The sequence below is a fragment of the Oryctolagus cuniculus genome, chromosome 10, assembly GCF_051225735.1.
Source record: "Oryctolagus cuniculus isolate XC-2025 breed Fujian yellow rabbit chromosome 10, ASM5122573v1, whole genome shotgun sequence".
NCBI classification, from domain to species: domain Eukaryota; kingdom Metazoa; phylum Chordata; class Mammalia; order Lagomorpha; family Leporidae; genus Oryctolagus; species Oryctolagus cuniculus.
The window spans coordinates 19,685,584-19,701,675 of record NC_142876.1 but is presented as its reverse complement, the minus strand read 5'-3'; the positions used below and the strand labels follow the sequence as shown (position 1 = coordinate 19,701,675).

The 16,092-nt window shown below is 49.8% G+C and overlaps 1 protein-coding gene across 45 annotated transcripts in view; it reads left to right on the top strand.

Moving 5' to 3' along the window:
* The window catches only part of ZNF532 (zinc finger protein 532), a 117,556-nt gene that overhangs the window by 62,516 nt on the left and 38,948 nt on the right, over positions 1 to 16,092 (top strand). For 42 of the 45 annotated variants that reach the window (XR_016213942.1, XR_016213939.1, XR_016213943.1 and 39 more), the window contains one exon: positions 5,844 to 6,020. The exons of the other annotated variants lie outside the window; for them this stretch is intronic. Coding sequence is in view for 37 of the 42 variants with exons in the window: in XM_070050105.2 (XP_069906206.2) it covers positions 5,844 to 6,020 (177 nt within the window). In the remaining 5 variants the exon portion in view is untranslated. The remainder of the gene's footprint in view (positions 1 to 5,843; positions 6,021 to 16,092) is intronic. 45 annotated transcript variants of the gene reach the window in all.

Here is a 16,092-nt window from a genome sequence, read left to right as displayed (position 1 = left end):
TTCTCTCTCTCTCTGTCTTTCTCTCTCTCTTTCTTTTCTTTCTCCCTCCCTCTCTTTCTTTTAAGAGATTTATTTATTCCTTGAATGTTAGACTTACTAAATAGAGAGAGGGAAAGACAGAGAGAGAGAGAGAGAGACCTGCCATCCGTTGGTTCACTCCCTCAGTGGCTGCAATGATCAGGGTTAGGCCAGGTTGAAGCCAGGAGCCAGGAGCTTATCCCAGGTCTCCCACATGGGTGCAGGGGCCCAAGCACTTGGGCTGTCTTTGCTGCTTTTCCCAGACCATTAGCAGGGAGTTGGATGGGAAGTGGAGCAGCCGGGACACCAACCAGCACCCGTATGGGATGCCGGCATTGCATCGCCGCACAACGCCGGCCCCGCTCCCTGGATTCTGAACCCCTCCCGGAGCTCTGTGCGTTTGCCACATCTCTCAGCACTTGCCGTCCCCGAGGGCAAACAGGCCTGGTGCAGTGATTGTTACTTTCATGTGGCCCCCATCGAAGGATGCAGGTGTGTGCCATCTTGTGACCTGGCTCTTTCAAAGGGGACTTGCCCTGCCAACACTGCCCCTCCTCCCCCACCTGAGGCCGGGTTTCTCCCCGGGTTCCTCCACACATCTCCATGGCGCCGTTCGCTGCCTGCTGCGTCCCCCAGATGTGTCTTCTCAGCACCCAGCAGCCCTCATGCTGCTTTGGCTGCTGTTGGAGGACCCTCTTCCTGAGCTTTATTCTCCACTTTGTGATTTTCTGGAATTCAGGCCCGTGCCTTTTGAATCTTGACCTGGTGAAGAAGATTCTCCCCCAGAAAGCAGGTACACAGTGTCTGTTAATAGAGGTATCACTGTATTATGCATTTATCTTAGCATTGTGTATCACTTAGTAACTTTAATGTTAGACTCTTAATAGTGAATTCTTTTTTAAAAGCTGTGATACAGTTCTGATGCTTTATAAAAATGAAGTCCAGTTGGCCTGATTTAATGGTTGTATTTCCTTTAAATTTAGGTCATGGTGTCATTGATTCCTGGGTGTCTCTCCCAGTTTTCCAACACCAAAATGTCAGACTTGACTGCATTTTCTTCTTGTGCCTCCAGATCTGTAATGCACAAATGTTTTCTAGTTCGGGATCTAGCCTTATAGGAAAGCTTTGGTTTGGAAATCAGTAAACCAGAGTTTTTGTACCATTTCTGCCCGCAGTTAATTGTGCAGTCCTTCCTGCATTCTGTCTGTGCGTGGCACCCCGGCTGTGGACTGGCGCGTCGCCTGCCCCCAGTTCCCGGCGGCGCTCCGGGGAGAGCAGCGCCACAGGCTGCTGGCGGGAGGTGTGCCTCTCAGCGATGTCAGTTGCTCCTCAGGTGTTCAGTTGATTTTTCTCATGTAATGAAAGTAAACTTCCATTGAATTGAATGAAGGAAGGGAGACTTCTTTAATGTTAACAGTTCCTGGTATCTTTCCTAACTCAAGCCAGAAGCTGTGCACTCAGAGCAAAGCAAAACACCTCCCTACTCCCCTACTCCTTTTCCCCTGCCCCCCAAAAAGGAAACCCCATCCTTGGTTGGCTTTTCTTTTGTTTCATCCATAGAGTTGCTAGAATTTCATGCTTTGAACTGTAGATCTCAGTTTTTTTTTTTTTTTAAACTAAGTTTTGTGGTAAGTACAGATTTTCCCCCTGGACTTAGGGTTATGTGGTTGTTAAGAAGCTTAGTTCATGTTTACTTGTTTTGAAGATAACAAAAACATTTTACCTTAATTTTTCCCCTGCTGTTTCCAATAATGTCTGGTCTTCTGGTCTTTAGTCTGGTCTTTGCCTGGGGCTTGGCCTTGGCCTTGCCGTGTTTGTCTCTCCCTCTCAATTCCGTGTTTCCGTAGCTGGAGGAGTCTGTGGTGTGGCTGCCCTACCTGTCTTGTTTCTTCTTGTGCAAGGTTTCTAGTCCCTGTCCTCCTGCTCTCTCTGCCTCTCCCCTTGTTCCTGATTAATGGGTAAAATGGAAACACTGATAAAAATCAAATATTTTTCTGAGTTTTCCTGCCTCTTGATATATCTACATCAAGAAAGGGGAATTTTTGGAGCCACTGCTGTGGCATAGCAGATAAAGCTGCTGCCTGCAGTGCCAGCATCCCATATGGGTGCTGGTTCGAGACCTGGCTGCTCCACTTCCAGTCCAGCTCTCTGCTATGGCCTGGGAAAGCAGTAGAAGATGGACCAAGTCTGTGGGCCTCTGTTCCCACTTGGGAGACCCGGAAGTGGCTCCTGGCTTCGGATTGGCGCATCTCCGGCCATTATGACCAACTGGGGAGTGAACCAGCAGATGGAAGGACCCCCCCTCCCCCCGCCTCTGCCTCTCTCTAACTCTTTCAAATAAATAAACACTTTTTTTTTTTTTTAAAAAAAAGAGGAATTAGTATAGGATTGAATGATGCAAACATTTTCCAAAAAAATATTCTGACAATAAAGAAACAAACATGACTGGGTTGCAGAGCACAAAGGACCTGAGGGTTATTAGGTGTTCTTTCCAGGCTGGCTCTCTGGGGGCGGTGAGACACTGTCTGCGCCCCCAACTCTGCCTTCTCCAGGGCTGTCTCGTGTGACCCTCCTCTGTCCCCTGCAGGCAAGCGTGTTGTGGCTGTCTCTCTCCCACATTCTTTGAGTCTGTTCTCGGGACCCTGTGTCGTGGCACGGTGGGTTATCCCTGTCACCCACAAGGGGGACCCTGATGGAGTTCCTGGCGGCTGGCTTTGCCCTGGCTCAGACCTGGCAGTTTGGGGTGGTGAACCAGAGGGTGAAGATCTCTTTCACTCCCTGTCACTCTGCCTTTCAAATAAAGGAATAGGAAAGTCTTTTTACAAACAAGGAGTCAGTTCTTCCCTCACATTAAGTAGGGTTCCCCACCACCCCTGTGTTGCTGGGCCGTAGCCATTTAAATGCCATCTTTAGGTTAGATGCCGCAGCTTCATTTTTACATTGCTGTCACTGCTGGTTTCTCCAGGGAATGGGTGTTTTTCTCCTTCCCTGCTACTCTCACAGAAAACTTGGAGGTACGGGGGTCCCAGTGCCACTTCTGTCGAGGGCTGTCCTGCTGGTAGGGTCTCTGTCGAGGGGTGGGAGGGCATCACACAGCCTCTCTTCCTCCTCTTATGAAGCCGCTAACAGTTCTGGGCACCCACTTTTGTGACTCCCAGGGGCTCCGCCTACAGACACTCTCAGCACAGGAATTTGGGTGTTAAGATTCAACATGGGCCAGCACCGCGGCTCAATAGGCTAATCCTCTGCCTGCGGCACTGGCACCCTAGGTTCTAGTCCCGGTCGGGGCCCTGGATTCTGTCCCGGTTGCTCCTCTTCCAGTCCAGCTCTCTGCTGTGGCCCGGGAGTGCAGTGGAGGATGGCCCAAGTGCTTGGGCCCTGCACCCACATGTGAGACCAGGAGAAGCACCTGGCTCTTGGCTTCGGATCAGTGTGGTGCACCGGCCGCAGCGGCCATTGGGGGGTGAACCAACGGAAAAGGAAGACCTTTCTCTCTGTCTCTGTCCCTCACTGTCCACTCTGCCTGTCAAAAAAAAAAAAAAAAAAATTCAACATGAGTTTCATAGGGGACACATACCCAGACCATAGTACTTGGTCATATACTTGCTTATTTATTTGAATGGCAGAATGACAGAGAAAGGAAGAGAGAGAGACACACACAGGGGAGAGAGAGACCTTCTGTCTGCTGATTCACTCTCTAGAATGGCCCAAATGACTGAGCCTAGGCTGGACTGAAGCCAGGAGCCCAGAACTCCGTCTGGGTCTCCCACATAGGTGGCAGAGGTTCAAACACATGGGCCATCTGTGCTGCTGTCTCCGGCGCATTAGCAGGGAGCTGGATTGGAAGCAGAGTAGCTAGACTTGAACTGGGGGTCCAGTATGAGAGGCAGCCACCTAACCCACTGTGCTACAATGCCAGCCCTGTCTTTTGCCCTTTGAGGGGGATGAAGCTTTCTGCTCTTTTTCAAAGATTTATTTTTTCAAAAGGTAAAGTTATATATGTATATATACAGAGAGATCTTGGGTCTCTTGGTTCACTCCCCAGATGGCCACAGTCGCTGGGGGCTGTGCCACTCCAAAGCCCATCTGGGTCTCCCGTGTGGGTGCCTTTCCAGGCGCATTAGCAGGGAACTGGATCAGAAGCGGAGCACTCATGCGATGCCGACATTTGGTATTGCAGGCGATGGCAGCCTAACTCTGTACTGTGCTTTGATGCCAGGGCAGGAGGGCCTTCTTGGTGGGATGACACATGTTTGTGGCTCCTGGTGATCTGTGCGCCCTGTTTCATTCGTGACCCTCCCACTCTCATCTTACATGGCCTTCTGCTTTCCTTGGGAAGCACTGAAGTGGTCTGTTCCAACTATTCTCATTTTCAGATGAGTAAGTGGCCCCACGAGGAGCTTTAACCTATTGAAGACAACACAGCGCATTAACCCCAACTGGGTTCAGAGTGCATGAGTGGCTGGGTTGCCTGGAATAGCAGTTCGGTCAGATAGGGTTAGAGGTGTTTTTGCTTCTAGCCTCCTAATGGTACTTAATGGTACTTGATGTTTTTAGTATACAGGAGGGTGCTTTGAAAAGAATTAAAGCAACTTTTATTTTCCCCCATCATATGCATTTTTATGAACTTTATAAAGACTCCCCTCTTGTGCATGGATTTCAGAATTTTTTTTTGCATCAATAACAAACTTACCTTTAATTTCATTTCACTTGATCTGGAGCTGCCTGGGGAGAGTTGAAAATGTTTGTATGTTAATTATTAGCCCACGTGTGAAACAGTTTACACATGGCACACAGTTTGCCGCCTGCCAGTCCTGGATGGCTTTGCAAGCATCTCTGTGATTCCAGAGAGGGCGGTTGTGAGAATTCAAGTGTCATTTATTGAAGAAGCCCCTGGGCTCTGCCTTCTGCTGGCAGGTGCTGTCTTCCCCCAGGCAGCTCTGCACGTGTCCAGGAAACGTGTGTTCCGTTATAACAGAGCACACCCCCGGGGCCCCCGAGAGTCTCCCCAGAGACCATCCTTAAGTAGTTTTAGGGTGTGGAGAAGGGAGATGCAGTCATCAGATGGAAGCGTTGCAAGTGTTGCCAAGGGCTCCTGTGGGAGAAAGATGTGATAAGGGGAGGGAGACATCTTAGTTTTAAAGTGTGTTTTGGTAGGGTTCGATCTGAGCCAGGAATGAGCTAATTCTCAATCAGAAATTCAGAAAGTAAGGAAGCTAGCTAGAGAAACATTTTTTTCCCTAGAGAAGCTGATTTTTCACAAGTTTATAGTTACTTTAATTAAGCAATTGCAAGCTACTTAAGTTTGTTTTCCAGGAGACAAAAAACTTGGGTGCTGACCAACACCCTAGCAGCCGGCCCCAGGTTCATTGCTGTGTCAGTGTGCTTGGGGGACAGCGGTCCTGGCTTGGGAGCCAGTGCTCCTTTACTCCTCTCTGTCTGCCTTTGTTGAGCGCTTAAAACTTAGTGAAGATCTGTCTCTCCAGTGCCAGTGCCATTTGGGGTTGAAGATGGACGGGAACTTCCGGCTCTGGTTTTAGAATGCAGCGCACGGAAGTCTTAGTGCTCAGAGCCCTGGGCCTTGCTGTGTTTCCTGCTCCTGCTGTGACCCCCTTAAGTTGCTCCCAGAATAGACCATTTGAGTTGTATTGTTACTCATCATGATCTCTGCATGTATGAAAATCACGTGATTTGTTATGAATAGAAACAAAATATGAACATGCTTCCAAGGGGCCTTTAGAAGCCTGAAAGGGCCATGAGAATAAGTTCAGTGACACGCGTTGAGTGGTCTTGTGCTAACGACTGTGTGTTTATTCTCCTAACAGATGTGTGCATTGCAATGTTGTGTACTCGGATGTGGCTGCACTGAAGTCTCACATTCAAGGCTCTCACTGTGAAGTCTTCTACAAGTGTCCTATATGTCCAATGGCGTTTAAGTCTGCCCCAAGTACACACTCCCACGCTTACACACAGCACCCTGGCATCAAGATAGGAGAGCCAAAGTAAGTCCCGCCAACTCTGCGTTCTCACTCTACGGCTTTGGCAGTGGCATAGAGGAGGTAGTGGGTCTGTTGAATAAAATGTAAGATGTGAGAAACCATGCAAGTCTGCCTACGTCAGTGCTCTCTCAGGTATGGCTTGGAGCTTACCAGACCTTTCTGTTCTTCCCAGGTAAAGTCCCTGTCCACATATGTCACCTGTTACTTATGCTTTTGTCATCAGTGAATATTTACCTGTTCTGTTCCTTTGTTTTTTTTTTTTTTTTAAAGATTTATTTATTTGAAAGGCAGAGTGACAGAGAGAGAGAGAAAGAGAGAGACACCTGCTGGTTCACTCCCCAAAGGGCCACAATAGCAGGGGCTGGGCCAGACTAAAACCAGGAGCCAAGAACTCCTGTCCAAGTTTCCCACTGTGAGTGGCAGGGGCCCATCATCTGCTGCCTTCCTAAGTGCATTGTAGGAAGCTGGATTGGAAATGGAGTAGCTAGGACTCAAACTGCTGTTCTGAAATGGGATGCCTGATTTGTAAGTGGTGGCCTAACTGGTTTAACCCACTGAACCACAGTGCCAGTCTCTCTGTTTTGTTCTTTTTCTTGTGAACAAAACAAAGATAACCTGTCATCTTTAAATTTTCTAGTTTCTTTTTTTGCCTTAAGATTTATTTTATTTTATTTATTTGAAAGGCAGAGTTAACAGAGAGAGACAGAGAGATATCTCTTCCATCCTCTGGCTTACTCCTCAAATGGCTGCAACGGCTAGGGCTGTGCCGTATTGAAGCCAGGAGCTTCTTCTGGGTCTCCCATGTGGATGCAGGAGCCCAAGCACTTGGGTCTTCCTCTGCTGCTTTCCCAGGCCATTAGCAGGAAGCTGGATCAGAAGTGGAGCAGCTGGGACTTGAACCGGTACCCATATGGGTTGCTGGTGTCCTAGACATTGATCTTACCTACTGTCACAATGCTGGCCCTCATAGTTTCTTTCTTGTAGGATATACTTTTCCCCTTAATATGTATAAGATGAGGTCCATTAAGACACTGGTTAATGAATTTAGCTTTATAGCCTTGATGAGGTGGAGTTTAATACTGAAGTAGCACTAGAGCAGACAGGATGCCTGCCTGCAGTAGGATCAGCTTGACAGAGGAGGGTGTGTGGCAGCTGGAGCTGGGCAGAGCCCCCATCCCCTGGCAGTGGAACTCTGGCCTGCCTGTGGTGAGATGGTGTGTGTAGAACTTGGCATAGACTTCGCGTGGGGTTGGGGACTCTGTGAGCACGAGCTCTTCACTACGTGTCTGCACTGCACACAGGGCCCTGTCGCTTCATTCCTGAGTGTGGCAGTGTGAGGTCCATCGTAAGTCAGGTGAGGGTCGTGTCCACATCTGTGGGTATGTGTTTCCCCATAAGTCCATCATCAGGGAAGTATTTCAGGGAAGATATTCTGAAATCATTTTTTTTTAAGATTTATTTATTTATTTGAAAGGCAGAGTTACAGAGAGGCACAGGCAGAGGCAGAGAGAGAGAGAGGTCTTCCATCTGATGGTTCACTCCCCAATTGGCTGCAATGGCCAGAGCTGCGCTGATCCAAAGCCAGGAGCCAGGAGCTTCTTCCAGGTCTCCCATGCAGGTGCAGGGGCCCCAGGACTTGGGCCATGTTCTACTGCTTTCCCAGGCCACAGCAGAGAGCTGGATGGGAAGTGGAGCAGCCGGGTCTCCAGCCCCATGATATTCTGAAATCTTAATATAACATACATAGGGCTTCTGTTGTAGCATCAACAGTTGTAACTTTTTAAAAAAGATTTTTTTTTTTAAATTTATTTGAGAGTTACAGAGAGAGGTAGAGAGACAGGTCTTCCATCCACTGATTCACCCCCCCCCCCCCCCATAGCTGCAATGACCAGAGCTGAGCCGATTGAAGCTAGGAGCCAGGAGCTTCTTCCGGGTATCCCATGTAGGTGCAGTGGGCCAAGGACTTGGACCAATGTTCCACTGCTTTCCCAGGCACATTAGCAGGGAGCTGGATTAGAAGTGGAGCTGCCGGGACTCAAACCGGTACCCATATGGGGTGCCAGCACTGTAGACCAGGGCTTTAACCCGCTGTGCCATAGCGCTGGCCTCAAACAATAGTTGTAGCATTTTAACATTTCACTGTTTAACAATTGTAACATTAAAAAAATTTTTTAAAGATTTATTTATTTTATTTAAAAGGCAGAGTTAGAGAGACAGAAAAAGAAAGATCTTCAAATCACTGGTTCACTCCCCAGATGCTGAGCCAGGCAATAGCCCAAGCACTCAGGCCGCTCCTGCCGCTTTCCCAGGTGCATTAGCAGGGAGCCGAATGGGAGGTGCAGCAGCTGGGACTTGAACTATTGCTCATATGGGATATTGGCATTGCAGGCTGTGGCCTAACCCACTGTGCCACATAGCTGGCTCCCAACATTTAAAAGTTTTAAAGATTTATTTATTTGAAAGGCAGAATGTCAGAGAGAGGGAGACAAAAGGGGAGGGAGGGAGAGAGAAAGTGGGAGAGACTGAGCTTCTGTCTGCTGATTTACTCTTGAAGTAGCTGCGGCGGCCAGGGCTGGATCAGACCAAAGCCGAGAATTCCATCCTGGTGTTTCGTCTGGGCCATGATCTGCTGCTGTCCAAGGTGCATCGACAGGAAGCTGGATCGGAAGCGAAGCAGCAGGAACTTGAGCTGGCACTCTGATACAGCGTTCTGGCGTTGCAAAGGGTGGCTTACCCTGCAGAGCCACAGCACCAGCCCTGACATCTAATTTTTCGTAACAGAAATGATTGTGTTCTTAACATGACTGTTAAACTAATTTTATTCCAGTAGTTTCCCTGCTTTGACCTTGGATCGATCCTCAAAATAAAAAAATTACAACTTGGAGGATCCAAGGACCCTGAAGACAGGGTTTGGTGAATTTTGTGTCTTCACTGTCCTTGATAGTAAGATGCTGGGTGCTCAGGCAGTCTTTGCCTTTGCCCCCCTTTGAATGTAGTTTTTATTTGGGTCTTTATGCAAATGAATTAAACTTTTGTCTGCAATGTGCGTGAAGTTCAGAACAGTTGTTGTAACTTGGAAACGCAGGGCAGCAAATGATGTAAGTAGCGGAAACCGTAGTTCTCAGTAGCCCACCTTCTCTGCACTTCACTTTCCACAGCTTCCGTTACCCATGGTGCACTGTGGTCTGAGTATATTAAGTGAAAACTTCCAGAAATAAGCAACTCAGAGTTTAGATGGTGCGCAGTTCTGAGTAGTCTGATGAAATTCACATATTCCTGCGTCGTCCCATTTGGGATACAAATCCCCCCTTCGCCCAGGGCTCCCGTGCTGTGCACCCTAACGGCCCCGTAGTCTCATGGTCTGATCTTGGGCATCATGTCGACTTGGGGTGTCGCAGTGTTTGCGTTCAGGTGACCCCAAGGTGTGGGAGGAATGACGCTGGCAGCTTGGAAGTGCCAGAGAGGAGCCCCAGAGCCTCCTTCAAGGGGAGAGGGGAGAGGCCTTGACTTAGGAGAGGGGGCTTTATGGTGAGGTTGCACAGATGTATGTTAAGGAGAAGCTGTGAAGGAGGAGAATGAAGCTCATGCTGGTTTTGCTGTTGTGTCTTCAGCTACAGAGTCAGGGCCGCCGTGCATGCTAGGTGCTCGGTTCAGACCGAGACGGCAGCAGCGAGAGGGCTCTGTGCTGTCGAGGGTTCAGGCCTCCTCTGGGTTTCTTGGAGAAGTATCGCCTCCAGAGCAGGGGAGACCACTGTTGTAGATGGGAACAAGTTACTCCAAAACTTGTTTTTTCAAACTAGGTCAATTTTGTTTTTTATATTTTTTAATTCATTTATTTGAGAGGCAGAGAGACAGAAGAGCTCCCATCTTTGGTTTGCCCGGGGCTAGGCTAGGCTGAAGCAGGGTGCCTGGAACTCAGTCTTGCTTTTCCGTGTGGGCAGGTAACAGGGACTCGAGTACTTGAGCCGTCACTGCCCCCTGGCGTGCTCATAAGCAGGAAGCCAAATCGGAAGTGGAGCCAGGACTCAAACACGGAGTGTGGGCGCCGTAAGCGTCGTCTTTGAACTGCTAAGCCAAACACCTGCTCCATTCCACTATCCAGGGTCTCCTTACATTTTTTTTTACTACTTTAGTTCTTTAATAAGTATAAGCCTAAAAAAGAGGTATGAACTACTGTGTTTTAAACTAAAGCAAATTTACAGTTGAAATGGGAGGCAAAACTCCAAATTTGAAGAATTGATTCAGTGTGGTGTCCCGTGGTTGCCACTTTGAGCTCCACTGGGGGTGCCAGGCCTGTGCTGTGATGCGGTGGAGCTAACTCTCCCAGGCTGCCTTTCCCAGCTCCAGCCCCTGTTAAATCTTCATGGGCCTACATTTGCCCAGAAAGATTCATTTTGGCAGTGAGTTCAGTTGTCTCCACTCCAAAAGAATCTCTGCCCTGAAATTCCCCAGTGGTATTTGGTTAACAGGTGGTTATGTAATGACTCAGCATGACAAAGATGATTTGCATTAATTTTATTTTATTTTATTTTTTCCTCCAGAAACCTTTTAGTTATGAAATGCATGAAGTTCATATTCCTTAAGTACGACATTAGGAACGTAGTGATTCTTTCCACTGTATCCGGCCTCCCACCCCTCTTCCTCCTCTCTCTCCTATTCCCATTCTTATTTTTTACTAAGATCTATTTTCAATTAACTTTATACACATATAACTCTGTACTAAGTAATGAATTCAGCAATTAATATTAAAAAAACCAACAAAACCTGTTCCTCAATAATCAAGACAAGTTCAAAGTCATTGCCTCTCACTTCTACAGATAGGTGCTCTATTAGTTATTACAGATCAGAGAGAACATGTGGTATTTGTCCTTTTGGACTGGCTTATTTCAGTAAGTTTCATCCATTTTGTTGCAAATGACAGGATTTCATTTTTTAAGCGCTGTGCATTAATTTTTTTTAAGGTTTATTCATTTGAAAGGCTTAGTTACACAGAGGCAGAGAGAGAGAGTCGTCCATCTGCGGGTTCATTCCCCAAATGGCTGCAACGGCTGGAGCTGGGCCAATCCGAAGCCAGGAGCCAGGAGCTTCTTCTGAGTCTCCCACGTGGGTGCAGGGCCCCAAAGATTTGGGCCATGTTCTACTGCTTTCCCAGGCCATAGCAGAGAGCTGGACTGGAAGTGGAGCATCTGGGTCTTGAACCGGTGCCTACGTGGGATTTTGGCACTGCAGGTGGCAGCTTTACCTGCCACAGCACAGCACTGGCCCCTGTGCATTAATTTTAACAGTCGTATTAAAATCATCCTCCAAGGGTTTTCTTTAGAGAACAGATGGGTGTCTGAAAATGCACCTTCATGTCCACAGCATTTCAGTTTAGAAAATGAGACACAAGATAACGATCTCTTTAAGCTTTTTTTTTAAATGATTTATTTATTTGAGAAGCAGATTTACACACACACACACACACGTATGCACACACGCACACACACAGAGAGAGAGAGAGAGAGGGAGGGAGTCTTCCATTCACTGGTTCACTCTCCAAATGGCTGCAGTGGCTAGTGCTGGGCCAGGCTGAAGCCAGGAGCATCTTCCTGGTCTCCCACTTGGGTGCAGGGGTCCAAGCACTTGGGCCATCTTTGCTGCTTTCTTGGGTGCATAAGCAGGGAGCTGGGTTGGAGGTGGAACAGCTGGGACTCGAACCGGTGCCCATATGGGATGTCAGCACTGCAAACAGTGGCTTAACCTGCTATGCCACAATGCCAGCCCTGCAAGATAACAATTTCACACACATTTATATGGTGTTTACTGTGTGCCTGGTGCTGTCAGAAACTCTTTTTCTTCTTTTCCAGTGGTGGGCAGTCATATTTCCCTCATGGGTACTCTAAGTTAAGAATTATATAAGAGCCAGAGTTTTTGAACAAGTTTCTAAGAAATCAGATACATAGGATCGATGTAGTGGCATAGGAGAGGACTGTGGGTGCAGAGAAAATGGAATTTTCAGCCACGGCCCTGGGATTCACTTGACATCAAGCAAACGATTTAATGGAAGTCTTTGTGTCTTGTCTGTGAGCCGGCAGTAGTGTGAATCCACCTGACTTGGGGTTTGGGGACCGATGCAGAGCCAAGTCTCTGTACCTAGCTGGGTCCGGTCAGGGCTGATCCAGGCGGCAGTGTCACAGCTTGCAGTCTTTCATTTAGGGGAGGCGTTTGACACAGTGGTTACGGTAGCACTTGGATGCCTGTGTCCCATATCAGAGTTCCTGGATCCACGTCCTGGCTTGCTTCAGAGTCCAGCTTCCTGCATTTTAACATGCGCCACGGAGGCAGGCGATGATGCCCAAGTACCTGGGTCCCCACTACACAGGCAGGAGACTTGGCTGCACTTCCTGGCTCTCTCCCTTGGCCTGGCCCAGCCTTGGCTGTTGGTGGCTTTTGAGGATGAACCAGCAGATGGAAGGTCTCTGTCTCTTCGCCTTCCAAATGACTTAAAAATAATCAAACACAAATTGTATAGAAAGACTCCTTTATTCATTCGTTTCACCCCGGGTTCAAGTGTAGCCCTGTGTTCTGGAGCGTTTTGGTTGCTGTGATCTTAGTCTCTTGGGTGAGGGTGTCTGGTTTTAGCTCTGTGTTCTTTCTCTCCTCTTTCCTGTCCCTCTCCCTCCTCCCACCCCAGCTTGTTTCTAGCACAGTTCCCTGCCACTCCCTCTGCCTTGAGGATAGGATCAGGCCCAGGCTTTGCAGCACTGGCTCTCCAAGCCCCGCCCAACTGTACACCACCTCCTCCCCGGCCCACATCCTTGGGAGCACAGCCAGGCTGGGGTTCCCACTGTCCGCTGGGCCTGCAGTGCCCACGTGGAGCTCTGCATCCCTCGCAGAGTGGGTGCCCTGCCTCCTCTCTGCCTGCCTGGCCATCTCCTGGGGCTTCTCCATTGTCTCATGCTTTCGCCCTGGCAGCCATACGTGAGGGGTTCCGGGCACCAGCTCTTGGGCTGCTCCCTCGCTGATTTAAATAGCAGCACCTGTGTAGGTCTCTGTCCTGCAGAAAGTCAGGAAAATTCACAGAGAACCCTCGCCCCACCTCCATCCATCCATCCATCTGCAATATTGAGTCCATCCTGTTACCTTTGTATCTCACTCCTGTCTCTCAAATTGAGAAGTAACTGGGCATAATGACATCCATCAAGGACATTTGTAATTTAACCACCGCACCACCCCCAATCAGGAACCCCGTCTTCATCCCGGTGCTGTCCAGTTCATGAATGTCACTCAGAGTTCTCCAGTTGCTGAGACAGCGTTGTCCTCGCTTGTCCGAGATCCCGTCTGGGTAGACATTCTGGATTTCCTTGTCCGTCTCCCATCTGCAGCAGTTGTTCCAGAAGAGAACCCAGGCTTCTCATCCCAGGGTGCCCTCCCCAGGCTGTCTTGGCACAGGTGCCTCAGACATGGTGACATCAGGTGGGCAGCTGCCCCACTCGCCAGCAGTGACGGAGCAGGTGGAGCGAGGTGGCTTGGTTGGCTCTGCCGGTAGGAGGCCAGCGTGGTGGGACGTGGCAAACGTGCGGCTCCCTCGTTGGGACGGTGGCTCTGCCTGGGTGGGGGCCCCTGCGGCCGTCGGTGCCTGGGTCGGTCCCAGGGCCTGGCCGGGGCTCGGTGTGGACAGTGACCTTCCTGCTGTCCCTGGGGGGTGCTCCCAGCCACAGGAAGTTTCCGGATGAAGCCCCGCCCCCACATCAGGCCAGGAAGGCCGGAGAGAGCCCCGACTCCCCACGAGGCTGCCCTAGCCCAGCCCCCAGAGCCCCCCAGCTGGTGACACACCAGAATCTTCCAGAAGCCGAGCTCCACCCACGGACAGGCGCCCCCCCCCCCCCCACCCCCGGCTGACTCGGTTCAGCTGACCCTGACCTACCCTGCGTTTTGGCCGCGTGCTCGGAGCCCTCCCTGCTCTGCCCGAGAGCCACCTGCGTGCACGCTGTGTCCCCACAGGTCCCACGCGAGAATCCAATCATGAAGTTACCCGAGGCTCGAGAGAGCACGACTCACCAAAAAAAAAAAAGCCAGGAGCTCGGCCAGTGAGTCAGTTTGGTGCCCGATTTCTCTGCTGTGGTGTCACCGTTCCCCCTTTATGTTCATTCAGAATTTGTGGGGAGGTGACTGATACTATACCTGTCCTCAGGTGCCTTAGGCGTGCTGATCAGATCAGGTGCTTTACACTTTTTGTTACTTAAAAAGTTATTATTTTAGTGATTTAAGAGGCAGAGAGACAGAGCCTTCCATCTGCTGGTCCCCACCTTCCCCCACCAAATGCCTGCAGTACCCAGGAACGCAATCCAGATCTCCCACTTGGGTGGCAAGGACCCAACTACTTGGGCAGACACCTGCTACCTCCCAGGGTGCTCATTAACAGGAAGCTGGAATCGGGCAGAGCCGGGACTCGAGCCCAGGCACTCCAGTATGGAGCGTGGGCAGCCCAAGTGGTATCTTAACAGCCACCTTAAACACCTGCCCCCTTTTCTGTATTAAGTCTAGGGCAGCAAGGCAGAGTAAGCCCAAGTGCTTCCCAAAGGAATGTAACGTGAATCACGTGCGCCATGCTGCTTTTCATAAAAGAGCTGTGTCTGACAATAGGAAAATAGAACCGAGGTGGGGGTCTAGTGTCGGCCCAGCTAGCAAATCCCAGTTCTTTCCTTGGGACTGTCCGTGTTATTGCTCTGTGGTAATTATAGCAAACCCAGGAAATAAAGATAAGCACCACCATAGAAGAGCATATTTACTGTCATCTAGAATAGATGACAATTGCACGCCTTCTGTTTCTTGTCTCCGCCCTTTGAAACATGGGGTCACCTCACACATCTGGCTTCCTATCCGTTGTTTCAATTTCCATGAAGACCTATCCAAGTCTTTGGTACAGTCAGCAACCTCATCTTAAGCTGTCTTCACGCAGTTTGACCACTGGTGTCATGGATGCTGGGGTTGTTGACGGGCTGAGCTGTTTCAGACGCTAGCAAAGGCGTATCGCTGCCGCACCTGTGTGGGGATGGCGTGGGGCAGGCACCAGCGCTGGGCCATACTGAGGAGTCCTCGAGACTCCCCCCCCATCTCCAGGCAGGAATGTAGGCTCTCCCCTGGGGGAGGTAGCCGACCTGTCGGGGGCCCTTTCCGATTGGATTTATGAATCTTGGGTGGGAAGAGAGAAGTGACCACCTGTATTTTTCAAGCGCCACATGGTGAGGCCTGAAGCTGTGTGAGAGGTGCTTTGGAGAAGACCTGGAAAGTGGGGGGTGTTGGCGAAGATCTGTTCCAGCCCCAGCTTCTCTGTTTCTGGTCCAACTTCCTGCTGCTGCATCCTGGGAGGCAGAAGATCATGGCTCAGATACTCAAATATGTGGGCCCCTGCCACCCACGTGGGAGGTCTGGATGTAGTTCTGGATGCCTGGCGTTGGCCTGGCCCAGCCCTGGCTCTTGTAGGCATTTGGAAAGTGAACCAGCACAAGGAAGATCTCTTCCCTCTCTCCCCATTGCTTTCCCTTTCAAATAGAGAAAATAAATGAGTAAACACTAAAAAAGACCTGGAGAGGAAGACGTGGTTGCTCGAGGACTTTCTTAGCTTTGCAGTGCAGTAGGAAAGGCAGGTGCTGCCTCTGTTGTGTGTCCACCCTGGCCTTCGCCTTCCGAGACTCTCTCTGACCTTCCCGAGACACCGCAGGGCCAGGATGCCCTGGAGCTGGGATTCGGAAGCATAGCTCCAGGGCCAGAGTTGTTCCTGGGATGGGTCAGAACCCCTGGAGGTGAAGGTGGCCCAGGAGAGTCTTCTCCTTTGAGCCCCTCCTGGCTCCTCTTGCCCAGGCGTCAGCAGGGGATGTGGACAGGTTAGAAGGATTGTCTGATCTGAAAAAAAAATCCCTAAAAAGAGAAATAGGGATGCTTTTGCTCTGTGTTAAAAGTAACCCGCTTGAGAAGACTTTGTACAGGCCTGTGCCAGTGGTAGGTCTGGGAGTCATAAGCGACCATTAATGTAGGTTTCTAAACGCACGTGGGCTTCTTTACTCCGAGCGTGCAGACTGGCGTTTGCGTGATG